The sequence below is a fragment of the Phoenix dactylifera genome, chromosome 9 (assembly GCF_051530095.1).
Source record: "Phoenix dactylifera cultivar Ajwa chromosome 9, Ajwa_hap1_PhDact_Kaust_v1.1, whole genome shotgun sequence".
NCBI classification, from domain to species: Eukaryota; Viridiplantae; Streptophyta; class Magnoliopsida; order Arecales; family Arecaceae; genus Phoenix; species Phoenix dactylifera.
Genome location: NC_143198.1, coordinates 2293235 through 2318494, shown reverse-complemented (window position 1 = coordinate 2318494; position 25260 = coordinate 2293235). Strand labels below are relative to the sequence as shown.

Here is a 25260-nt window from a genome sequence, read left to right as displayed (position 1 = left end):
AAATGATTTTAGGGGTCATTCGATAATTTTTTTCTTCGATTGAATGGGAGACAACTAAATCTTGTAGCAACCTAGACGGATCCTCACATAGGAGAATCAAATCATGTAGCAACCTCGACGGATGCTCACAGTCTTTTCAGGCTGAGAATATAAATCCATTTAAATATCAATCACAAATGCAATAATCAACTAATGATTAACTCAAATAGGCTCGTGTCAAATTATTCTCTATTTAATGTTGATTATGGACCAGGTTTACTTTGATATTATTTGTAACAAGTTAAGATTTTACTTAGAAAAGTTAATTGTAAGGTATTATTTGAATTTTTTAGGCTTATATAATTTCTAAGTCCTATATTGTGTATAATTGATGTGGAATTAAATATATCTATGCATGTGTCCTCACATATTTATAATTAAAAACATTCAAAAACCTCTACATATATATAATTTTATTTTTTCAAAGAAAACCATCATAATTTTTTGTAAACATTTATTGCAATCAAGTAAATTGGTCCATTTTAACAAATCCATATTACGAGATTTTTATTTTGTATTAATTAATAATTGAATAATTAACAAGTTTTATGTTATTTGTATGTTTCTCTTTTCTAAGTAGGATTTATTTTCCATGCTAGTATCACTCATCATGGAACTAAGTAAACTTATGCTGTATGATTTAAATATATCAATATGCTACGAAACATTAGTCATTACAACAAATTAGTAATTAAAATTTAGAATAGAATTCAAGATCTTTCAGTACTTTAAAGTGTTGATTTTTTAATAGTACATTGCCATAATAAGTCTTCGTTTTTTATAAAACATTAAGACCAGTCTACATGATAAAGTGAATAATTGCATATGATTCACAAATACACAAGCTAAAGGCTGCTGAATGACAAATTATACGAAAAAAATTTATATTTGATTTATTACACGTAACTAGAATTTTATAAAATATGAAAAATCACTTAATTTTATTATTTTCAACATTTTTTTCTTAAAAAAAAAAGAAGAAGATGGAAAGTCTCAAGATGTTTGCCCTTGCTATAGTAACATACCCATCCATATCTTCATCCAGTGTTTGAAAAAATTTGTGTAAACTATGCTCAAAGCAAACAATAAACAATGCTCAAATTATCATAGAATTTTTTCATAAAATCAAAGTTTAAATTACAGAGTCAACTTTTTAAAATTCGTGCAATCACTGTCCTGGGATTGCGATACAGGCAAGGCATTTCCTCATGGTGATAAACAATAACTTATTCTTGTGAAAGAAAGAAAGCTTACCCAATTTTTATTAATAAAATCAGCTGCATTTGTTCTGCAAAACTTTCTTTTCAACTGTCCTTTACGACAAAACAAGCAAAGAAAGATTGGTCACCAAACGGAGTCCGCGGAGAAGTGGATTAATTATTAAGAAATTAGAAATTACTCCAATTTTTTTTTACAAATTACTACCCCACAAAATTTTAATTATGTAGACCCTATGAAACCAAGCAAAGAATTATTTAAAACAAAAGAAACCATCACCCGCTGCCTTCCCTTCTGACCTTCCCACCGCCACCTTCGCTGCCCCACTCTGTCTCTCTCTCTCTCGTATTCCGACACTGCTTCGGTTTCTTTTGTTTTTAAAAACAGAAGACTTTGAAATCCCCAATCATCTCCTCCTTTTTAGCCTTTGCCGCCCCCGTCGCCACCCCCTACTTCCTTGTCTCTTTCTCATTTGCTCTCTCTCTCTCTCTCTCTCTCTCTCTGAGCGTGACGATGGGGGAAGCAGAAGAGGGAAGCTGGACCTTCGGCTCGGTCCTCGTCTCCTTCGAGTTTTCTTGTGTGATTCGGTAGCCTTCTTCTTCTATTATTAGTACTGAGATCTCTTTAACTCGAAAGGATCTGGAGATCCAGGTACTTCTCTTCCTCTTGATCTATGTTCTCATTGTCATGGATTTCCTTTTTCTTTTTCTTTTTGTTAATATAATGTGAGTCGATTTGCGCTATAATGTCACTGGATTTTGGTGTGGTGGGGTAGTTTGTTAGGTTTTCTCTTGACGGGTTTGTGGGGATGCGGCATTTCGAATAAATTGCTCTTTGGCGGTGGTTTCCCTCTTTTTCAGAGAGTTGGCGTCTTCGAGATTATTATTCGTCATTTTTTTTGCATTTTTCTAGATTTCTTTATAATTTCCTCTGTAACTTTTGCCCTTTTAGTTCTAGCGATCTATTGCCGCGTCCTTTTCGCTTTTTTTTAAATTAAAAAAATTGCAGTTTTATTCTAAGCGGCTAATAATCACGGACCAATATCTTTCTATATATAATTCTTTTGAACTAATATCTATGCTTTCTCAATTTTTTTCTCCAAAAGAAAAAAAACTAATGTACGATTCGCTTTTGATCCACATTTCCTGCTGTTGAAATAAATATCAGGAATTCTATGTCTCGCTTAGTGTTTCTTGGAAATTTCTTTTTTTGTAATTTCTTTAAAAGTTTTAGGGGAGCCAATTTATCGGAAAAACAGTGGGCAAGCCGCAGGTCCCAAAATGGATCAGTATGAGGTTTTGGAGCAGATAGGAAAAGGAGCATTCGGTTCAGCACTTTTGGTGAGGCATAAGGTTGAGAAAAAGAGGTAAGGAAGCCAGCAGCCAAACTCCATCTTTTTCTGGTCTTTTTTTTTTTTGGGCCCTATCTTTACCCCTTCTTTACCTCCTGTTTGAAGCTTCTTATGCTTTCCCGTTATTTTCTCGCAGGTATGTCTTGAAGAAGATCCGGCTTGCCCGCCAGACTGATAGGTGCCGCAGGTCTGCTCACCAAGAGGTAAGCATCTTTGGTTAACCTACATTATGATTTAACATATCATATTTTATATCACAATTACTGCAATACTTCTTTGGGTTGATTGGTTGAACTTTTTCTTCCCTGAGTTTTCCTATTTCCACCTTAATGACCAAAGTTTTAGTTTCTTTAAATGCATCATTCTTTTTTTTTTTGTGATTGATAAAACGAAAATATTGACCGCTAATGCTCGCCATAATATGGAGTTGAAGCATACGTAGATATCATGATTTTGGAAAAAAGAATTCAATCATGATTGCTCAGTCCTCAGAAAGTTGGTTAACATAAATAGTTCCAATGCCATTTATGACTTTTTTTTTGATTATTCAGCAGTTCCATGGAAAAGTATGTTTATTTATGGAAATGATGCAGTGGAGATGCATTATTAAAATGCCAATTTGATGTAATAATCCTGTGTTTATTCTGCTTGAAACTTATTTTCTTATCTTCTTTGCTCGACAGATGGAGCTTATTGCTAAAGTACGGAACCCATTTATTGTGGAGTACAAAGATTCCTGGGTTGAGAAGGTCAGGGAAGCTCTGCTTTCTATAAATTCTGCTGATACGAATTCTAGATTTCATTTGTGGTGGATCTCATATCTTCTTGCATCAACAATTATCATCACTGAGGCAGATCTCATAAAAATCTATCCTATATTCTTGCTCTCAGGGATGCTACGTGTGCATTATAATAGGTTATTGTGAGGGAGGGGACATGTAAGTTTCTTTCCAGGGTGAAATCAAATTGCAGATCCTTTTTCCAGGATACTCTATGTCTGAATTTGTAAACATCTCCTTTCCTTGTACAGGGCAGAAACTATAAAGAAGGCCAGTGGAAAATATTTCCCTGAAGAGGTTGTTTACTTTAGCACAATACCACTATATCTTTGTGGCCGTGTGTGTTATGCTCTAAATTAGTTTTCCCTCTCTTTGTATCCCTGTGTGCAGAAGCTTTGCAAGTGGCTTGTGCAGCTCCTTATGGCACTTGATTACTTGCACATGAACCATATTCTTCATCGTGATGTAAAGGTCAGTGACAATTCCATGTCGCTAGTGGGTTCCTTTTTGCAGAAACTTTGAAATTGGCAAATTGATGTTTAGTGATAGTGCTAAATTATTGTTCCAGTGTTCAAATATATTCCTTACAAAAGATCAGAACATACGGCTTGGTAAGTCTTTTGTTTTTTTAAATGTTGGAGCAATGCTACATCTATGAGTTTCAATAATCTGAAATGATGAATATTGCAGGCGATTTTGGGCTTGCTAAAATGCTGTCCTCTGATGATCTCGCATCCTCAGTGAGTTCTGAATTTTTCTAGATTAACTTGTCCTGTGAGATGTATCTGGTTGTCTTATTAGTGCTAGTTATTTGCTCCTGATGCAGGTTGTGGGAACTCCCAGCTACATGTGCCCAGAACTTCTTGCTGATATACCTTATGGCTCTAAATCTGATGTCTGGTCTCTAGGTGAAGTGTTTATTCTTTTTTTGGCACATGGCTGACATTTTAATCTTTCTCTGATTACTTAGGTTTCTTTATGTAATTTTTCAATTTATCCAGGGTGCTGTATATATGAGATGACTGCTCTTAAGCCCGCATTTAAAGCTTTTGTAAGTTGCAGCGGCACCTATGTTTTATCTGCAAATACAATTGTTTTCTATTATAGGGATGTCCTCGAAATTGCAGTACCAGATGCCTGCGTTTCTGTTGCAAATATTATCTTGAATCCATGTGAGCTTGTATATGTGTAATTGCTAGTAATTTATTTGGGTAGCAATTTCATGTCTCAGTAAGACAGTGCTTTGGAATTCTATGTATGTATGTAATATAACAATTTTTTATATACAGTTTGTGTCTATTGTACTTTTCCCCCTTACTTTATGGATTAAATTCTTGTAAGTCTTCTGTTCATGCAAAATAATTAAGTGTTCCCTATTTGTTGACTAATTATTGATGTAGATATTTTGAGTTATTATTCTGAGTCTTGCATCAAACTCTGATATAGTTTTATTCTTGCACGAACTGCCAGATCTGTTGCTAACTCTTGAGAGAAGCAGATTGTAGTGCTATATTTTATGTTTGCACGAACTTGTGATGAAGTTGAAATGATATTCTTGGGCCTTTCTGTTTTATATCCAACAATGGATAGATTTTATTTGTATGTTTGCTTTTAAGCAGGATATGCAGGCTCTTATAAACAAAATTAACAAGTCCATAGTGGCCCCTTTACCGAGTACATACTCTGGTGCATTGTAAGCCTGATCCTTTTCCTTTTTTCCAAATTTTGTCGACTGATTTCTGCTATGCTGGTTCTATAGTAAGACAGAACTTTCTGATTGATCTTGATTACTGTGTGCAGTAGGGGACTCATCAAAAGCATGCTGCGCAAGAGCCCAGAACGCAGGCCAAGTGTATGTACTCAATCAGGGATTATATACTATTGCTAACAAAAGCTTACTTGTGCACATACACATCTATACAAGCACAACAATGTTTATCTCCATATTTTTCAAACAATTTCGACTCATGTTTATAATCCTATCACCAGGCTGCAGAACTGCTCAAGCATCCACACCTTCAGGCTTATGTGTTTCAAGTCCATTTAAAGACTAGCCCTAGTCGCAATATGATTCCTATTGAACAGCCTGCAAGCAAGCACATAAAGAAAATTAGATTTCCTGATGACGAAGGTGCTTCTGCTTGGAAGGACAAGGAGAAAAGGCAATCTTTTGGCAATGAGAGGATCTTCGAACTGAACAAGCCTGCACCTGAGCAAAACTCTATGAGTTCTACACGAAGCATAAATGATTATCCGAATTATCTGAACCAAAGGATAAAAGAATTATCGGTCGGTAGTAATCAAGTTGGAGAGATTGGTGTTGACAAAGCAATCAATACAAAGCAGTCGACCACCATGAAGACCCCTAGATATACTCCTGCCAAAACCTTTACAACTCCAAGGAAGGGGATGGAGCCATCAAAAGCATTTCATACCGGACAAAATCGTGATGTGGTATGATCATACATAACTATGCTTATATGGTAATATACTTAACAATGATGTGATAATTTGTGTTTGATGATATGCATCTATATGAATGATGCATCAATAGTCAGTATACATGCATCCAATTCTATAAACCATGGTTTTTTTTTTTTTGAAATTCCTGCATTCTAAGTAATGAAGAAACAAATAATTCAATTGCATTCTTTATATGCTGGGCTATTAAGCACACTTTTTTCATGTATGATCGTATTGAGCCCCCAGTTCTATGCTTTGTGTTGATGTTGAGCATGGTCATGCTAGGTCACTAAGAAGCTATTAGCAACACTCTTCTTTGCTGTTGCAAATATGGGAGTCATTTTTCATTATTCTTTAAAAAAAAAGGGAACTAAATGTTCACTGCCTCCTGCCTATGAAAGGATTCTTGACCTAGCATCTAATTATTTGTGTTTATTATTATGTTGTAAATTCTATTATCCTGTCTAAAGTTTTCCTGTTGAAATGCTGAGAACCCTATGTACGAGTATCTTGCATCCATGATTTTATAGAATTTACAATTGTATGTATTAATGTGATCGGTGTGTTGTAAAGAACATGCACCTTATGCATTTACAATTGTTTGTTGTGCTTCAGATGCAGCTCAAACCATCGCAAACTCCAGCAGATAGAAGTTCTCGGCCCACTCGAAGAGCATCTCTTCCTTTGCCTACATTTGAAACCCCCCATCGACATCATATCAGTATTCTCCACCGCATGAATTCTCCTGATGTGTCTGTCAATGCGCCTAGAATAGATAGAATTGCTGAGTTCCCATTAGCGTCTTCTGAAGATCCCCTGTTCTCCTTCCATAAATTCTCATCAGCTCAAGGCTCCTGTTCTGTGAGCCCTCACTATGGTGACCGTACCATCACTAAGGATAAATGCACCGTCCAAATCTTCCGAACAGAAGCAGACAATGGGAGCGATTCATCAGACCGAAATCCAACAGCTGTGGATGTTTCAAGCCGGGGATCAACAGAATCAAGGCAGCGGAGGTTTGACACTTCATCATACCAGCAGCGGGCAGAGGCCTTGGAAGGATTGCTCGAGTTCAGTGCACAGTTGTTACAGCAGGAAAGATTTGAAGAGTTGGCAGTGCTCTTGAAGCCATTTGGTCCTGAAAAGGTCTCTCCAAGGGAAACAGCTATATGGCTGGCAAAGAGCTTCAAAGAAACAGCAATATAGTATAAGGACTTTTAGGCCTGCTGCCCGCTGCCTGGTGCTTAGAAACCGAAGTCAGATGCTCACCATACTGCATTGTTAACACAAGGTATCCTGGGAACTTTTCATCAGTTTTGTGATGTGAAGTAGCTGGATAGGCTCACAATGTAGCATGGGGTTGGTTGTTGATTTTCTTCAACATCATACTTGTAGCAGGTTGTGATGATTTTGTCTTTTTCTAGTGTCATCTCCCTCTTTTCCCATGTACAAAGATGATCTCCATTTAGTTGACCTTGGATAGAGAATTTACAGGTGCAGGTACTGGGAAGATCATCAGAACCACGATTGTTGAATCTGTTTTTTGCCGCACAAAAAACTCAAGTGAGTTGCTGATTGATAAATTTGGTCGAACTCATAGTCACCATCATCACTTTGCCAGGCCCCAATCCGGTTGGTTGTATATGGGTCCTATCTGCATTTGCAACCTAGTCTACCTGAAAAAGAAACAAATTATTCAGACATTATGAATTCCCAAAACAGATGGGAGTGTGCTTGTGAATTTGTGCTTAGTAGGTGATTTGAACATCGCAGAAAGGTGATTTTAACATCTCAAGCTTCTAATGTCTAAAACCACATCCTGTTAAGGTGATTTCTGGGGCCATAGCCTGGTGAAGTACTGTTTTCTGTGGCCGGAGCATGCAGAATTGCTGGTATGTCAGTGCAGTTGTACACTAGCTTCTGATTCATGTGTAAGCATATAGACTGTCATCTGGAAGCACAATGTATTTTGCTTTTATTTCTGGTTCCACTGCTACCATGCCTATAATTTAGAATCATCAATGCTTAGGATTTCATGTCACTGTTCTATGATGCTAATAGTAGGAAGTTGATGGAAGTTGGGATTTTGTATATTTTTTACATGTTTGTTGCAAAGTCACCAAATTGGTTTACTAATTGGCTAATTACTGTGGTTTAGGTGGTTATGCTGTGTTGTTTAACAGCTAGAAGGATGAAATCCAATCAGGGGCCACAGCAGAATAATGAAAACAGGTAGTGGGTAATTGGGCCATTTGGTTGTTGTTTTGTTGCGACATCTAACCGTGTGATGTTTTGCTTGTGACTGGGGGAATGAAGGGGAAGGACATTGTTCAATCAAGAAAAAGAAAACTTGTAGTTGCTTTGGCCAGCCAATTATACTGCTGGTCTTTTGCCCAGTTACGGGCTGCTTGGGAGGTGTTACAAGCTGCTGCCTTTTTGACTCAGGATCTATGAATATATTGTTAAAGCGTGATTCGATGTCTGTAATTTATCAGACTTTGGATCCATCATTTTGCACTTAGTGGGGATATCATGGGATCTAATGTATGTAACAGAGGGGTTTTTGTTTTTGTTGCTGCTCTGCAGCCAAATCTTGTAAGGGCAGACGGCTGTTGACCCATCTTCCAACAGTGATAAGGCTTGACCTCCATCCTTATCATAGGGTTAAAAATGAAACAAGCTGACTTTTGACAGCAAATTATTTGGCCATTTCCAACCTAATTATCAAATGGATATGTTATCAAATTATTTGCTCCACGGCATAGGATTCAGCAGGCGTACGACAGTAAAATCATACTGGGAACTATCAAAGCGAAGAAACATTTGCTTGATCAACTAATAATCTGCATCCTTAGGTCATTGTTAGGTTGCTGAGGAAAGTGAAGCCTCATTCTCTCCTACACCATTTTACAGGAGAAACTTCAGAATTAGGTCCACCCACCTTATGATTGAGCTTGATCATGCTGTAAGCAGCCGCAGGAGTTATATTACAATGCACCTAACCTTGGACCAGGTATTCAATTTAAGGAAAATTCCACCTGCAATTTTTTTGTTGTCGCATTCAAGGGACCTGCCAAACTAACCTACTCTTAGTGGAACAACTTGAAATCTATATCTGATCAAAATCTCCCATGTAATTTGCTTTTGAAAGAATGTGAGATCATTTTTCATCTGTGCACTTTTCTCATGTACAAATATGTTTTTCGCAAAAAAAAGAACATTGTAGTTATAACTTAACAGCATATATTTAGTCTTGGTGATGTTTTGGTATTACAATGCAATAATAAAATGAATTTCATATGCGAAATCAAAAAAATATCATCTATTAATTCATTTGTAGCTGCAGATATATAGCTTTAAATTATGGTCTGGATATCTGAAAATTTTTGATTTAGGATTATAAGAACATTAACCCGCGATTAATTCTTTCAATGCACATTATTGCTGACTCCTTGTTATTCTTGTAATCCTATTCCACTTTTGATGACTTTCCGACCGTTATTCCTGACTCCCTGTTATTCTTATAATCCTATTCCACTTTTGATGACTTCCCGACCGTTATACCTGACTCCTTGTTATTCCTATAATCCTATTCCACTTTTGATGACTTGCCGACCGTTATTCCTGTCTCCTTGTTATTCTTATAGTGCTCTTCCACTTTTGATGACATCCCGACCGGGGACTGCGAGAGCGAGCAAAGGAAGCTGGGGGTAGCAATGGCGTCCCCAACTCCGGTCCCGTTGCAGCGGGTCCCGATCACACGCTCGAAAGCCAACTCCCATGGCCACACCCCCTCTCTCGGGAAATATCCCATCGGCAACTCGTCCCCGCCGTTGCTATCTCTCCTCCAGCAATGCTCTTCCACTCGAGAACTCTCCCAAATCCACGCCCGACTCCTCAAATCCAATGCCGTCCAAGACCCTCTCTACCTCTCCAAGCTCCTCTCCTTCTACGCCTCCCTCGAGCCGGATGGCGACCCCTGCTGCTACGCTCTTCGCTTGTTCTCTTCGCTCTCGTATCGTGACTCTGCTCTATGGAATTCTTTGATTCACGGGTTTAGCCTCGGTTCGACGCCGGCACAATCCATACTGCTCTTTATTAGGTTGCTGGAAGAAGACCCGATTCTTCTGAATTCCCATTCCTTCCCCCCGGTTCTCAAGGCATGCGCGAGGATTAGGGCGGTCTCGGAGGGGACCCAGATCCATGGTTTTGCTACCAAGTGCGGAGCAGCGGCGGATCCCTATGTGCAGAGCTCGTTGGTTCGGATGTACTTTGGTTGCGGGAGATCTCGCGACGGGCAGCTCCTGTTTGATAAAATGCCAGAAAGGAGTGTTGTTGCGTGGAATTGTGTAATTGGGGGCTACGCAGAGTTGGGCTTGTGGGAAAAAGTGAAATCTCTGTTCGGGATGATGGTTTCGGAGTTTCGTTGTGTGCCCAATTCGATCACGTTGGTTAGGGTGATCACTGCATGCGCTCGGTCGGGGGACTTTGAATTGGGAAAGTGGGTTCATCAGTACATCAAGGAAAATGGGGTTCCTTTGTGTTTGAATTTGAGGAATGCACTGATGAATATGCACGCTAAATTTGGTGAGATGGGGGAGGCCAGGAGATTGTTTGATCAGATGCCAGAACACGATATCGTGTCATGGACTACATTGCTTAGTGGGTATGCTACCAAGGGACATTTGAGGCTAGCTCGCGAGCTTTTTGATAAGATACCTGATCGAAATGTTGTCGCATGGAATGCAATGATAGCTGGATATGTGCTAAATGGCTGCTTTGGAGAGGCGATTTTGCTTTACAAAGAAATGCTGGTAGGAACTCAACTTACTATTGGTTCATAGACAGCAGTAATTTAGACCTTTTCTTTCATTTCTAATGTCAGAAACATTAAGATGTGGGGAAATGCATGATTGCAGTGCCCACCTTACACTTCTGTCAGTGGTTAAATTCAGGGTAGTCGAAGAAGTTTATTGTTTTAACAATAGGGGATAAACTGTTAAAGAAAACCTTTTAAGATTGCATGGCCATGTGCAATGAGGACCAGAGGAGGCCTTGAGGAGATGACCTTAATTTCTTGTCAAATAAGAGAGGTTTAAGAACACCGAGATAGAAAATGCGTGACATGAATGTGCTTAAAAATCTGCACTGTTTGAGCATTTTGCTCTTGGTGGTTACATATTTCTTAGGATTATTCCAAGAGTATACTCAAATGGCTGGATCGAGACTCATTGGTCATGTTTGTTATGTACTGCTAGAATCAAGATACTTGCCGCATACTAAAATCACATGTCCAAATTTCTACAGTGGAGTTAGTGCTTCACCGTGGGCAGTATAAATATCATTTATGATGTAACACTTATTTTTCTTACATAATAGTCTTTGATTATATCTATTTTTGTCCTATACTATCTTCAGAGTTGTGAAAGACAGTGCAACTTTCAAGTTGATAAACCAGTAACAACTGTTCCAAGCAGCATTCTTAGTAGGGATAACAAATCAGATCTTATAAGTCAAGCAATCAAGTTTATTAAAGATTACTTATCACATTAATTTGACTGCCACAGGCTCTCAATGTGAAAATTGACAAAGCCACAATGATTAGCGTTCTATCTGCTTGTGCAAGGTCAGGATATCTACTCACTGGAAAAATGATTCATGGATACATCTATAAGGTTGGTATTGAAATGACTCTCGATTTGCTTCACTCTATTCTAGGCCTGTATTCAAGGTGTGGGAAGATGGACTTGGCTGAGTTTTTGTTCAGTAAAATGGATGTTAAGAATGAGATCTCCTGGACTTTAATCATGGTGGGATATGTGAATCATGGAGAAATAAAAGCTGCACTTGAAATCTTCAATCAGATGCCCCACAAGGATTTAGCTGCATGGAATGCCTTGATAAGTACACTGGCCCAATGCAATTATTTCAGCGAAGCCTTGGACATCTTTGAACAGCTGCAGAGGATGAAGGTGAGTCCTAATTGTTTGACTTTGGTTAGCATATTGTCCGCTTGTGCCAGGGTTGGGGCTCTTGAACTAGGCAAATGGGTTCATGCTTACATAGAGAGGAACGACATTGAAATGGATGCCTACTTAAGTTCTTCACTTATCGATATGTATTCAAAGTGTGGACGCATTGATCTATCCCTTGAAGTGTTCAATAGAATGCCCACAAAGGATCTATTATCTTGGAGTGCCATGATTGGAGGGCTGGCCATACATGGCCACGGCGAGTTTGCTATAGAGTTCTTTAGACAGATGGAAGACTATGGAGTGCAACCAGATGCTGTTACCTTTGTTGGAGTTTTGAGCGCTTGTAGTCATGCAGGATTAGTAGAAGAAGGCCAGCATTATTTCGATATGATGACTAAAAAGTATGGCATCACTCCTACAACTGATCATTATAGTTGCATGGTGGATCTCTTTGGTCGCCGTGGTCTCTTGAGGGAGGCCAAGGAATTCATAGACAAAATGAACATTTCCTCAAATGGGGAGGCTATTTGGGGAGCTTTACTTGGTGCCTGCAAACTTCATGGAAATGTTGAACTGGCTGAGTATGCTACAAGTCATCTTATAGAGGAGGATCCAAACAATTCAGGAGCATATGTGCTGCTATCCAATGTATATGCTAGTGCTTACAAATGGGATGATGTTGGAAAGGTCAGGAATATAATGAAGAAGAAAGGAATTGAAAAAGTTCCTGGTTGTAGCTCAATTGAAGTAAATGGTGAAATACATGAATTCCTTGCTGGGGATGCTTCTCATCCGCTGTCTAGAGAAATCTACATGACTTTAAATAGATTGGAGAAATTAATGGAAGCAACATGACATAACCTCAACTTGAGCATGAATAAAGAAGGAAATGGACCCAATATCATTTATTTATCGGACTACGATCGCAGACTATGGAATGATGATAAAAAGTGGCTAAGTTTTGAATTCACTCATTTGGCGCTGGGGGCAAGATTCCATCTCATTTATTTCTACTAGATTGGTTTATAAGTTGTGAAGCATGATTCTCCACAATGGACATAACAGTATTTGTTAATGGATGCTTTTGATACACTACAGGGAGACAATAATTCGCAGAAGTTTATCCTCTGCCATCAAATATGCTATTGTACATATTGAACATCTGTAATTAAATGCATACATTTTTAGAGCACCGATGTACAAAATTTTATGTCCCTTAAAGCTATTATTCCTACAAATGATGTAACCTTTGACATACAGATGCTTCTGGTCACTCAGAGACTAATTTAAAGAGGATGCATGGATGCTTTTGATACAGCATAGTTAGACATTAACTTATCCAAGTCTTTCCCGCCTATCAAATTTTATGTGTATATGCTCGCATACATATTGGACATCTTTAACTGAATTTGTATATTTTGAGTATTGATAAGCAAAAGTTTATGTACTTTTCTGCTATCTATTCCTCCGAACTATGTAACCTTTGGTATACACATTCTTCTTGTCACTCAAAGTAACTAATTCAAAGAGTGTCATTAGATGCTTTTGATACAGGATATGTAACTTTGTACCGATCGACACTTGTACAGGTGCTAGGAATTGAAAACAATGGAACAGTCACAAGGTGGCACTGGTGGGATGCTGAAACAAGCAGAAACAAAGGTTGTTAGATATATGGTCCATATGTGCTTTTATTTCCATATGCAGAACAAGCTTCTTGAGGTCATGGAGGCGGAGAAAAGAGGATTTGAGGGAGGAAGAGATGGGGGGAGGAGGAGGACGGAGAGGAGAGGAGGGATAAGGTGGCCATTTGGAGGGGAGTGAGTGGTGGATGGAGGTTTTTTCCTGCTTGTGCTGGAGGTTTTGGGGTTTGGGGTTTGAAGCAGGGTTTCTATGGAAGGTGGGATGCCTATCTGGAGGTTGGTGGGATTATTAGAGTATATATATAGATGGTCATAAGCAATGGATAGTCTCAAATGGATGGTTGGTCATAATAAAATTTGTGTCTTTTTTACCGGTTTCAAGAGTCTAGTTGTATATCATCACAACCATTGGATGCCCCCTTTTTTTTTTTTTTTTGTCTCCATACTATTTATTTATGTTTTTTTATTAATATCATTCTAAAAATTTAAATTTGTATGAATATTTTTTAAAAAATTTATATTTATTTTTATATCAGTATAAAATACTATTTTTACATAAATATTCCTAATATAACACGGTTAATAAAAATCAAAAATATTTTAATTAAAAATAAAATAGAATTTTAAAATTATTTTTTGTCCTCTATTTCGATCGTCTTATAAATATTTTTTTGCACATTTATCCATTAAAGATATTTTATTTATTTAATGTAAAATCGTTAATTTAATGGCGTTAGATTGTGTGGGTACATATGTAAAAATAAGGATAAAAAAATAAAATAGTAAAATAAGTATTTTTTGAGGATATATATGCAACTATAAATTTTGAAAGAATATTTATGCAAAATTCGATAGATCACAGGATATTCAAAAAATATTATTTATTTATTTTTCGTACTATGATTTTTATTTATTTATTTATTCATTCCTCGAACCAGGCCTTTAAAAACCTCCGCACTTCCTCGCGAATCAAGTACTGAAAGCAAGCCCGAGGGGATTTAGCGCTGCTCTCTCTCGCTCTCGCTCTCGCTCTCGCTCGCACGCATCGATCGCTCGCTACCTCCCCATGGCTTCGGTAGTTTCTGCTGCGATGCCACGAAGCCAGGTAACTATCAATCGAACCCTAGGTCTTTCTCCCCTTCCCACGCTTCCGATTCCGCGGATTCTTCTTACTTTCGGGACTTTTTCCCCGCTCCTAGGTGGATCTAGTCGATTTCGTGGACTGGAGCGGAGTCGAATGCCTCAATCAGAGCACGAGTCACTCGCTCGACAATGCCTTGAAACAGGTGATTGATTGATTGATTGATCGGAGGCGGGAGCTCTCTTTCAGCCGTCGCTTTTAATTTGATTCCTTTTTGATGAAGTTTTTGCTGGAGCTAGTTATTTTTTTTGGAATATGTGTCCTGCTTTGATTTTAGGGTTATAGGGATGATGATGGTTTGCATCTTGAGAGCGATGCAGATGAGCAGCTTTTAATTTATATTCCCTTCACTCAAGTGATCAAGCTGCATTCAGTAATTATCAAAGGGCCAGAAGAGGAAGGTACTGCTAGATTCTTGTGAAATTAAGATTTAAATTTGAATTAAGCCTGAATTTCGGAAATTTCAAATATATGCTAGTGCAAGAGAGGAGAAGACCATGGTGATGAGGTTTCGGTGATTCTTTTTTCTTGTTGCGTGGTTTCTTTGCCTGTTAATTCAGATCTGTACTACTCTAGTTTTAATGTTCCACTATTTTGAATTGGTGGTAGCACTACCTGGACTTTCTGTTATTGATATCTATCACAATTGCACCATTCTTTGCTTTTCTCTATGTAAAGATGGATTGCTATTAAAATGTTGTCATAATTTTTTTTACATTTGCTTTATATTAGTACCTTCTTTGCTAAACATAGTTGAGTTATACTTATTGCATTATAAAAAGGATAAATTAGATAAAAGGAGCATACTAAAGTTTTCTAAAGCTAAACTTGGAATTAGAGGTAATCCGAAGAAACTTATCGAGGAGTTTGATGGGGAAGGGTGAAGATCACCTTCTTTTTTTTTATAAAACCCCTCGAGAGAAAAACTAGGAGAGCTATGCTAAACCTAATCTAGATGGGCGGACCTAAGTGCATAAGTACAAACTAACTAGATAACAAAATTAAAAGAAAAGGAGAGAAAGGACTTCCCTGAATATGCTCTTGCCCCTGGCTGAACTCCTACAAGCATTGTTGGGCCCTCTGTGCCCTCAAAGACCATATAAAAAGTTTAATTTTTGGATACCTTAGTTAAGCAAACCACAATCTCTAGCAAGCATGCTTGTTGCAAGATAATTAATAAGCTCTTGCTGTGATTGCTTGATGGTTTTGGCCCTGCCTAAAGTGTATTTATAATGCTTAGGGAGGTTGTATATTCAATATGGGACTAAAGAAAACATTAAAAAATGAGTAAATTGTGGGAAAATTGTAAGGAGAAGAAACTTTAGGGGTTCAAGTCAAAGTAGGACGAGAATCCCTTCTAACGGCAGTTGACACCAAAAGCCAACTATGTTACCTAGCCATCAAAAGGGAATTAGGTGATACCAAATATGCTATCATAATGATCCGAGACCAGTTGAACTGTTGATGGCCATGACCTCTAGAGGATGAGGACCTTGACTGGCATTACCTCTTGAAAAATGCTAGTCAAGGAGGGGCAGCTATAGTCACCCTAGTTTTTCACAATGCTTGAAGAAGCATAGTAATCTGTGAATAATGGTACTCCGGGCATTATGACTCTAAAATGGGCCTTAACCATGACCATCACCATGATTTAAGGGGGGCTACAACCAATTCTACAAATCAACTGAGGTTAACCATTCTGCATCTGAAAGCCCAACTAATGGCTATTGCTCAGATCCTTCTAATGGCGTAGCTAGCACCATTAAATTTTTCTCCGATGATTAAGTATATGTTAGTTGGATTTTCACGGCAAATTTTGTGTTATGGAAACAGATGAGTCCCATTAGAACTTGAAATCCTAAAATTTCATCTCCATATGATTTTCCTATGAATTTACTTGATTTTCAAGGTTTTTCTTTAATCTTTCGTTGGATATGACATAAATCTACCACCGGAGGAGCACTATAAACACCTGACAAGCCCTAGGGCCAGAACATTTGAGCAGCTTCAGTAAGAATTTGTAGCTAGCTAGCAAAAAGCATGCTTGTGAGAGCTTGAGGCTTGCTTGACTAAGGTGACCAAAATTATTACTTTTTGCTGCAGTTTTGGAGGGTTTGTAGGGCTTGATGGTGCTTGTAGAAGATCGTTTAGAGTGCCAAGTATATTCTGGAGAGTCCTTTCTTATTCCTTTTCTCCCCCCATTATTTCATGAAAGAGCAATTAAAGTAACATAGTAGTTGGAAAAAGATTGCAATCATGAGAAGTACATTGGCCCCATGCTTTACCCTGCCTGGAAGTGAACCTAGAAGTTTTGGCATCTATTAACTCAATTTAAAAAATCCTAGGACCCACTTCTTCAGAATTGAAATAATTAAAATTTCATGTAAAAGTTGTTAACGGAAGTTGAAGCCTGCAAAAGACTAGTCAACCATCTTATTGTTTATCAACCTTGTTTTTGAGGCCAGCTCAACAACTATTTGCTCCCATAGTTGCTATCTTATTAAATAAACAAGATGCGTCTATTGTTCAATTTATGCCTCGTGCTCCTTCCAGTTTGGTTAAATCTCTTAGAATTAATATAATGCTAGATTCAAAATCTCCAATGGTCATTTGGCAGGCCCAAAGACGGTTAAGCTTTTTGCAAACAAAGAGCACATGGGCTTTAGGTATGCTCTACTTTGGTTTCAGATAAATCCATTTTGTATATAAAAATTGCATGGCAAACTATGGCTATTTTGGGCTTAAATCATTTATTTTTTTGGTATGTTAATATCTCTTGCAGTAATGCTAATGACTACGTACCAAGTGACTCAATTGCTTTATCCCCAGAAAATCTGAAGGTAAAGTGTTGTCAGATATCATCCTTGTTCATTTTGTTGTGGTTAAGGTTACATTGATATCTGTGCAATCATGCAAATTACTTATTTCCCCTAATATGTTACTGCTAAGATTGTTCATTTGGGGGACTATTCAAGTCATAGCTTGGTTTCATTTGCAGGGAACGCCTGTTAACTTAAAGTACGTCAAGTTTCAGAGTGTTCGCAGGTATGAACATTTTGTATTCTGTTTTCATGTTTTTGTTATGATTAATCATCTAGTTTGCATAAACAAATACAATCATGAGATTATCTTATTGTAAGTTAAATTTTATCAGCTTGACAATTTTTATTGAGGACAACCAAGGTGGTAATGATATCTCTAAGATTCAGAAGATTGTCCTCTGTGGAACTACGTGAGTACATGACTATTACTTGCTCACCTTTGTTTTTTTTCCTTTGAGACATCTTTTGATCATACTGACTTTTATCTCATCATAAATTTTTCCTTGCTGGATATTTTGACTGTAATATATCCAGATTTTTTCTCTCTCTATATATGTCTCTATATATGTATGTATGTATACATATACACGTACCATCACCTATAAATGAGTGATCGTGGGCCAAGTTGTAACTGATGGTGGGTCATTGGCCAGAGTTCTGCATGATCCAATAAGATCAAGTTTCCAGAATGCGAAACTATTCTCAATTATTTGCATTGAGATTTTCTCCATTTAAAATGAAATTAGTGAGTCAAGGTTTTGCTGTGGCCTTCTCATGGGGTGTCCTCTCCTGATCGTCTTATTCTGTGTTCTGATAAATGGTAGCCTAGGGATTGCATATTTCTCATGCACACCATATGACCATAGCACCACTTTCTTTGGACTAAAAACCATCATCTATTCCTTGGTTTGTCATGATTTTTGCAAAGTATATCACCATTATTATTCTGTGGGTGGGTTAATCTCAAGCCCAGTTCATTTGTCGATATAACATTATATGCTCACAAAAGATCTGAAATATTGGTTCAATACAAGCTTTTCAAATAGCACCTTTGTGCTCTACACTGTTGTATTCTTTGGTCTTCTTTTCTTTCCTGTCCTCTAAAACTCAAATTCAAGCCTCTCTTATTATGGTGCTATTGTTGAGGGCACGCATGGTTAGACCAGAGCACTTTGCACTTACATGACCTCTTACAGGTATCTTGGCCATATTATAAAGCTGTAATGAAGGTCACCCTTGAAGGTTGATTTATTTGCCAGGAAAGTGTTCATTGTTACAAGTATCCAATTGTAAGCTATACATTAGTTTGCTTATAGCTTTTTTTCCTATTGAGCTGGAATATATATTAAATTAATGTTGTACATTGAGAACAAAAACATTTTCTATAGCCCATGAAACATAAATGAAATATAAAGGACCTGGGGATTTCTTTGACATCAAGCTAGGCAGGTCAATGTGTAATGTTTTCTTGTGAAGTAGGAAATGACAGCGTTATACAGAAGCTGGTGCAACAAGGATGATAAGGACTTTGAAACTAGAGTTCAAAGATAAGCGAGGGAAAACATCTAAGGTTAATATATATATATATATATATATATATATATATATATATATATATATATATATATATATATATATATATATATATATATATATATATATATATATATATATATATATATATATACCATGTTTTTATAGTATCAAACAACATGTATTTGAAGAAGGGATATTCTCATGGTACCAGCCATGACCTGTAAAGGAGTATGCATTGGTGTAATATGAAATCCGAAAGTTCTAGAGTAATTTAATTTTATAGACTATAACATGCTGATATTTTTTCAATCAAAAGGCAAAATCCATGGGAAACACGAATGACCATCAAGACTAAAGTCGTTACTGTTAACAGACCTAGGACTGTAGTGGTAGTGCAACTTAATTAACTTAGACCTTTTACAAGATTGAGTATTAATATTAAGAACTTAAGATATCTATTCACACTTATGTGGCACTTATACTGATTAGACTTTTGTTTCTCCGCCAAATAAAGAAATTGATATCATAGCTACAATTCTGACAAAAATGATATCTCAAAGAATTTGGTGTTAGAGCATCTTATTTGACCCTTTTGCTATAGATCTTGCCCTGTAGCTTTTATAAAATGTAAACATATGAAAGGAGCATAACAAGACTTAACTGTGAAATGTAGATAGTTTTGACCTTGTAATCACACACACACACACATCTGAATAAAGATGTACAGGCATTTTTCACTCTCAAAGATTTGCAAAAAGGATATGGAACTGGATATCCCTTTTTTGTAACTTCGGGGGAATTCTGGGTTGGGCATATCAGCTCCCTGTATTGAAATTTTGATGGATTCATTTCCAACGAAATGTTTTTTCTTTCCCAGCTTGACTATGTCAAGACGTAGCTTAATCCAACATATACTTTGTATATCATGTTTTATGTTCTTTGGGTCTCTTCTATTTTACTTCTGTCAGGCCTATCAATACTGAATTCTGAATGAATATTATATATGCAGCATGCGCATTCATGCATCACGTTGATATAATGTTTTGCAGAATCATGACTTATACTGTCTCCAACACCAACCACTCTACCATTAACTGAGCAGGTTGACTTGTAGACTTAACTATTTTGAAGTCTAGGTTTTTATGGAGACTTGAATAAGAACACAACATAGAGAGTAACCTATCTGCTGGTAGTTTTCACCCTCTCCAAATCTCTAGACTCAAGTAACTCCAATGTGTCAACATTTAGCCACACCCACCCTTAGGCTGCAAGTTCTGTTTTTCTTTTGTTTTTTTAACTTTGTAATCACTTGTCACTGTAAGCTTGGAAAGCATGAATGAATATGGTAGTTTTTGCAAATATTCATGATCCACCATTGGAATTGAATAGAATGTAAACACAGAAGACTTGGTTCTATGACCTTGTTCTTACATGGTATGTATAGCTACTTGTGAAAACCTGCTCCTGTTACAACTCTCTCTCTCTCTCTCTCGTTCGCTCGTGCACTTGTGCCTGTTCACGTGCATGCATTCATGCCACCAACCGCTTCGTGTGATTTATCATTCAAGCATCCAGCAGCTTATGTAAGAAACCATGGGAACAAATAATATCCATTACAACATTTACATATTGGTGCTTCTAATCTGTATCTGTTGTATTACAAATTAATTTCGAGATGATAGTATTTAAAGATAGAAATAGCAATTATTTTGTAAGCTCTCAAGTCCTTTTAACCATGCCTGCTGCTTCAACTAAATAATGCAAGGTGGTTGAATTTTTTGGCCAAAGAAGTGTCTGTTGTAATATATAATGGTTTTGAAGTTGCAAAATTTGATACTGCATATATTGTTATTTCTGGTAAGAGTTGGTCACGTTCAATTTAATATGAAACATCCGGTATAAATTGTTGTAAACCAACTTAATTATTGCATCTTTGCTGTCATTTCAACTTGACTATTCCATTTCCAATAGCGTTGAAATGCCTTGGCTGATATGTTTCTCTATTCTTACATCTGTGCTGCTGTTTTCCTGCGATATCTTTGGTACTTTGTTTTATATGCCATTATGCCTCTGCATTGTCTAGATGCATTGGATCATCATGCCGGTTATTTTTCTACAGAATCTATTTATCTATCACTTCTAGAGTGATTCGCAGTGTCTCCTAGGATTTCATAATTCATGTAGGCATCTCTAGCGAGAATATCCTCCAAAATTTCACATCTAATCAGTGATCAATGATGCAGCTTTCTTTGGCCATATTAAAGAGAGATATGACCATCTTTCTTGGATCCAGTCGGATCTTAAAAAATGTTACTTCACAGGATAGAGGTAGATTGATGACACATTAACTATGGGCAGAGACGACCTTCATCTAGATCCAATAGAAAGGCATATCCTCCAATTTATCCACTGATCTCTATGGCAGGATGATTATTCTGTCAGGGCAGTCATTCCAAGGTTCCACTTGATCGTCCATTCTTTATATAATCTCTCTCTTTTTTTGAGGGGAGAGAAACCTTCGCATTCAAAACTAAAACTGTCCTTCTATAATATCTCTTTTTTTTAGGGGGGGAAATCCCTCACATTCAAAACTATAAATCTTAAATTCTAAACTTTAATTGCCTCTGTTCTTCTCCATGCAGGGTGGACACGACAAACATGAAGGATTTGAAGAAGATTGAAGAGCACTGAGTGTGTGATATCTGATGAGATGTAAGCGATGAAAACCAATACACATTTTTATGTTTCCCTCTAATGCATTCTCTTTTAACAGAATCAAATCATAATTTTTTAGGTTCTTACATTGTCCCCTTGAAGCTTCGTAGAGTGCTCCTTATGGTACTGGTCTTGCATTTTGTGGTTCCTATGGTCCTGGATTTCTATTTTGTATCACATAAAATAATGCATTCTCTTTCTCATTCGTGGGGACAAGGTGTTATGAGGGGTGGGGGCATGATCTCCATCTCTAGATTTTTGATTTGCTCCTCCCGTTCTTTATTGATGTGATCTCCTCTACCATTGCTTCTGTGCTATACTTCTATATTCTCTCTCTTTTCTATCCTTTCTCCTCTCTTTTGTTATAGGCACATCCCTCAGTTTACCTTTTACTTTCTCGTATCTTGCGGTACCATTGGATGGACAAAAATCGGTACCATTGGATGGACGAAAATCCTCCGGTGATCTCACTGGAGGATGTATGGGTGGCTCTCTGTAGACTGACATGCATACTGTAGACACATTTCTAAAAGTAAGAAAAGCAATAAACACTGATATAAAAGAAATAAGAAATTGACGGGAGTGGATCCTGTTTGTTTTCTCCCCTTCTCTGTTCCTATCTCGTCTCTCTCCTCCAGTATGCTGATCTAGCTCTGCTCCATGCATCATTAAGGGCTCCATACATCTTTTTTTCTGTCGCCTTCTTTCTCTTATACTCAAACCTCAACATCTGAAATTTGCTCGAATCTGATGTTCTTTGCCTCGCTGCCAGCAGCCTTCACTTCTTAGCATTCATTGTCCTCATCGGACAAGGATAGTACCGAACCTTAGATCAAACTGGATAGAGGCTCAAGTGTGTGACTTAATGATGTATTATGTATTAGCAGGATAACAGTTTAGATTATGGATTACTTCAGTTTGATATGTATATTAACAAAACACAAGATATGTATTAACAAAGATAACGAGTGTGTATTAATGAACTATTAAATACATATTGGTGCATGAGGCTCATGTGTACTACTTGGACATATGTTATATATTAGCCAAGTAATGATCCAGACTGTATTACCTCACTTGGAGAGGTATGTACTAATACATGTTAAGGTGTGTATCAAGAAAGCAACGGACATGTATCAATGATCTGTTGGGTATGCACCAACACACTGAGAAGTTTGTATTAGGGATGGCGGTATGTCGATTCTCTGGCCAGGTTTCATATAGAGAGAGAGAGGAGGAGAAACAAGAGGGAAGTAGTGACACAGATGGTGAGGAAGGTTAACATCAAAGGGGTCTTGCAGAAGAAAAGAGCAGAATGATAGAGAAGAGGGATGCTATAATGTTGATTTGGAGGAGCTGGCATTAGAAGCCTTCGAGTTTAAGAGACGGTAAAGGAGAGTGTAGGGAGAGGTTGGAAGGGGAAGGGATGGATCACTAAGCTACTCATCGTCTTCCACTATATATGTATATATGTATATATATATATATATATATATATATATATATATATAAATTTTTGGTTTGGCCTACCAATGGAGGCGCCGATCAGCTGGGTGAGAGAAGTGATTGGGGCTTTATGATCCGTGAATAATGCAACGTGGCGCGATAACATTACCTCCCTATACGATTTCCTATGATGAATTTCCCAGAGAATTCCCACCCCCGTTGAACTACAAGTTTTGACCGTCTGCTCTCCTCTCACCCCGCTCGCCCTTCTCTCTTTTTGTTTCCTTTGTAGCTTTCGAATGACCTGCATGATGTCCGGTTTCTATTACGTGAATGACATTTCTTTTTGCTCGAAACTTTTAGTTGGATCGACATATCAAGTTTGCCGTCTCTTGGCAGTGTTCTGGATCGGTGCGATGCAGCGAAGGAGCCACGAGGTAGGGTATGGCTGAATTAAATATTTTGAGCGTGTGGGCTCTAAATTGCTGTCGTGTGAGCGTTGGGCCATACGTTAATGGCAACAAAGACTCATATATTGAGTTGTGGTTTTGGTAGTTGGATCAGTGGCAGGTGTGGCTGCAAGTGATCTTTTTGGATGGCCCCTGTGAGTTGGATGCTTTAGATTAATTAGCTTGTGGCTCTTGTTCTGGAGTACAGGGAGAGTCTTTATGACCATATCACAACCAATGGGTCTTTTGTTTCAACTAGTTGTGGTTAGTTTTATGGAATCCTTTTCACCATTCACTCTTTGTTATCACAGAGGATGGATATCTTCTCTCATACCCAGACCCCACTTTGCAGCCTTAAAGGTTCGGGCACCCTGGGAAAAGTCCTGAGTGGGCAGTAGTCTCAAATTAGTAAAATCAGATGCCATTACTAGTCTCAAATTAAACATTATATACTTGAGCTTCTACTAATATTTCACAGATCATGGGTGCAAAAAGTTAGTCAGTGAAACCTTTACACTTAGCCTAACATGGCTTATTTTACCTTCGTATCTTAATTTCTATCATAGATGCAGTTATATCACGGTACGCTAAGTCGACACCTCCTTCCATCTGCCTGGTCGCCAGTGATGGATATTCCAAGACTCACTGTAAGCGAATATGAGCAGGTATTGAATTTGTCCCTAGCTATACCATTGATCCCAAAAGCCTAGCAAACCTCTCTCTCTTCATCTACAGTGGTACTGCAATTGGCAGCCTTATTCATCCATGCTCGTGACCCATACTGGTATTTGTTTGAGAAAACGCTAAACTTTATTTCGTGCCTCTCTCCTCTTTGTTTCAATGCAGGGCATGGCTTTTTGTTCAACCTAGGTCCAAAATTTCAAACTCTAGGCTGGTTTGAAGGCTAGTGGGGGTAAGGATGGAGTGGGGAGACAACTGCTTTCTTTGGTCCCTTTCCTTTCCGTGCGTCCATCAGATTTGGAGCAGTCGGAGGCTTACTCCAAGTTCTCTGCTTTCCACGGGAGGACTGTGTGAGAAATTAACTTCCTCACTGGAGACACTGAACACCAATACACTTGTTTGTGCATGAGACAATAAATTAAATGAGATTCTCCAAAATTTTATGCTGTGGGGGGCATCAACAGGGGTACAACATAAGGAGGCTTTGTTGGGTCAAGTCCAGCTTGAGATTTAAACCTGAACAGACCCACTGATGATTCAAGCCGGGTCGGGTTTGTTTTCGAAGTTTTCTGACATGAAGTGAATCAGCATTTTCTTTCAATTAAGGTCTAATTTGGTTGGCACAAAATATATCACATTGGAAGCTATCAACTTTAGGGTGAAAATCAAAAACTCAAGTGGTTCGCAATGACGGTGATAATGCTATCACCACCACAACCACCCACCCAACCTCAATCTCAGACAGAAGCAAGGGCTTGATAAAGGTGGATGAATCTCTCATTTGAAAAAGTCTAAGAAGTATGGTGAGTGAGGCCAGTCTGTGGTGGCCTTTTTCCTAGGCACAACTTTGGATTGTGTTGTTGACTTGCACCAACAGATGCTAAGAAGATCCCTGATACACTTGGCCATGAACTGTGGTTAGTGATGCCATTTTGTGATGTGCTTTTCGTGGACGCAGCTTTGGATTGTGTTGTTGACTCTCAATCCAAGCACTAATTGGAT

At 37.9% G+C, this 25260-nt stretch overlaps 3 protein-coding genes across 11 annotated transcripts; all 3 read left to right on the top strand.

Moving 5' to 3' along the window:
* The first annotated feature begins 1546 nt into the window (after positions 1-1546).
* On the top strand, positions 1547-8500 carry LOC103704503 (serine/threonine-protein kinase Nek2). 4 transcript variants are annotated; one of them, XR_016396356.1, is made up of 16 exons: positions 1553-1908; positions 2485-2623; positions 2745-2811; positions 3292-3357; positions 3500-3546; positions 3639-3684; positions 3778-3858; positions 3956-3998; positions 4078-4127; positions 4214-4295; positions 4389-4438; positions 5007-5080; positions 5188-5239; positions 5377-5841; positions 6466-7742; positions 8009-8500. XR_016396356.1 is itself a non-coding variant. In XM_008787822.6 (15 exons), the coding sequence occupies exons 2-15, from the start codon at positions 2538-2540 to the stop codon at positions 7054-7056; spliced, it is 1800 nt and encodes a 599-aa protein (XP_008786044.1). In that variant the 5' UTR covers positions 1547-1908; positions 2491-2537; the 3' UTR covers positions 7057-7943. The 4 variants fall into 4 exon arrangements, 3 of the variants coding, with proteins under 3 accessions (XP_008786044.1, XP_026659400.1, XP_026659399.1); XM_008787822.6 differs by lacking the exon at positions 8009-8500 and having other exon boundaries at positions 1547-1908; positions 2491-2623; positions 6466-7943; XM_026803599.4 differs by lacking the exon at positions 8009-8500 and having other exon boundaries at positions 2516-2623; positions 6466-7943.
* A 785-nt stretch (positions 8501-9285) lies between these two features.
* Positions 9286-13176, top strand: LOC103704504 (pentatricopeptide repeat-containing protein At3g22690-like). The gene is made up of 2 exons (XM_008787823.6): positions 9286-10664; positions 11418-13176. The coding sequence occupies exons 1-2, from the start codon at positions 9567-9569 to the stop codon at positions 12678-12680; spliced, it is 2361 nt and encodes a 786-aa protein (XP_008786045.4). The 5' UTR covers positions 9286-9566; the 3' UTR covers positions 12681-13176.
* Positions 13177-14417: 1241 nt separating this feature from the next.
* On the top strand, positions 14418-24859 carry LOC103704505 (PITH domain-containing protein At3g04780-like). Of its 6 annotated transcripts, none has more exons than XR_016396357.1 (10): positions 14418-14573; positions 14668-14754; positions 14887-15010; positions 17227-17275; positions 17392-17449; positions 17608-17654; positions 17764-17841; positions 21610-21679; positions 24150-24242; positions 24424-24859. XR_016396357.1 is itself a non-coding variant. In XM_026803600.4 (9 exons), the coding sequence occupies exons 1-8, from the start codon at positions 14535-14537 to the stop codon at positions 21656-21658; spliced, it is 531 nt and encodes a 176-aa protein (XP_026659401.4). In that variant the 5' UTR covers positions 14418-14534; the 3' UTR covers positions 21659-21679; positions 24424-24859. The 6 variants fall into 6 exon arrangements, 4 of the variants coding, with proteins under 4 accessions (XP_026659401.4, XP_008786048.4, XP_008786047.4 ...); XR_016396358.1 differs by having other exon boundaries at positions 24144-24242; XM_026803600.4 differs by lacking the exon at positions 24150-24242.
* The last annotated feature ends 401 nt before the right edge of the window (positions 24860-25260 follow it).

What these genes read in the sequence shown, in the direction of transcription:
- LOC103704503 (XM_008787822.6), top strand. Translation starts at nt 2,538, where the DNA reads ATGGATCAGTATGAGGTTTTGGAGCAGATAGGAAAAGGAGCATTCGGT. An exon ending in GAAAATATTTCCCTGAAGAG is followed by an intron (nt 3,685 to 3,777) that starts GTTGTTTACTTT and finishes CCCTGTGTGCAG; the next exon opens with AAGCTTTGCAAGTGGCTTGT. An exon ending in TTCTTCATCGTGATGTAAAG is followed by an intron (nt 3,859 to 3,955) that starts GTCAGTGACAAT and finishes TTATTGTTCCAG; the next exon opens with TGTTCAAATATATTCCTTAC.
- LOC103704505 (XM_026803600.4), top strand. Translation starts at nt 14,535, where the DNA reads ATGGCTTCGGTAGTTTCTGCTGCGATGCCACGAAGCCAG. An exon ending in CAAAGGGCCAGAAGAGGAAG is followed by an intron (nt 15,011 to 17,226) that starts GTACTGCTAGAT and finishes GTCATTTGGCAG; the next exon opens with GCCCAAAGACGGTTAAGCTT. An exon ending in ATTGTCCTCTGTGGAACTAC is followed by an intron (nt 17,842 to 21,609) that starts GTGAGTACATGA and finishes TTCTCCATGCAG; the next exon opens with GGTGGACACGACAAACATGA.
- LOC103704504 (XM_008787823.6), top strand. Translation starts at nt 9,567, where the DNA reads ATGGCGTCCCCAACTCCGGTCCCGTTGCAGCGGGTCCCGATCACACGC. An exon ending in TGCTTTACAAAGAAATGCTG is followed by an intron (nt 10,665 to 11,417) that starts GTAGGAACTCAA and finishes TGACTGCCACAG; the next exon opens with GCTCTCAATGTGAAAATTGA.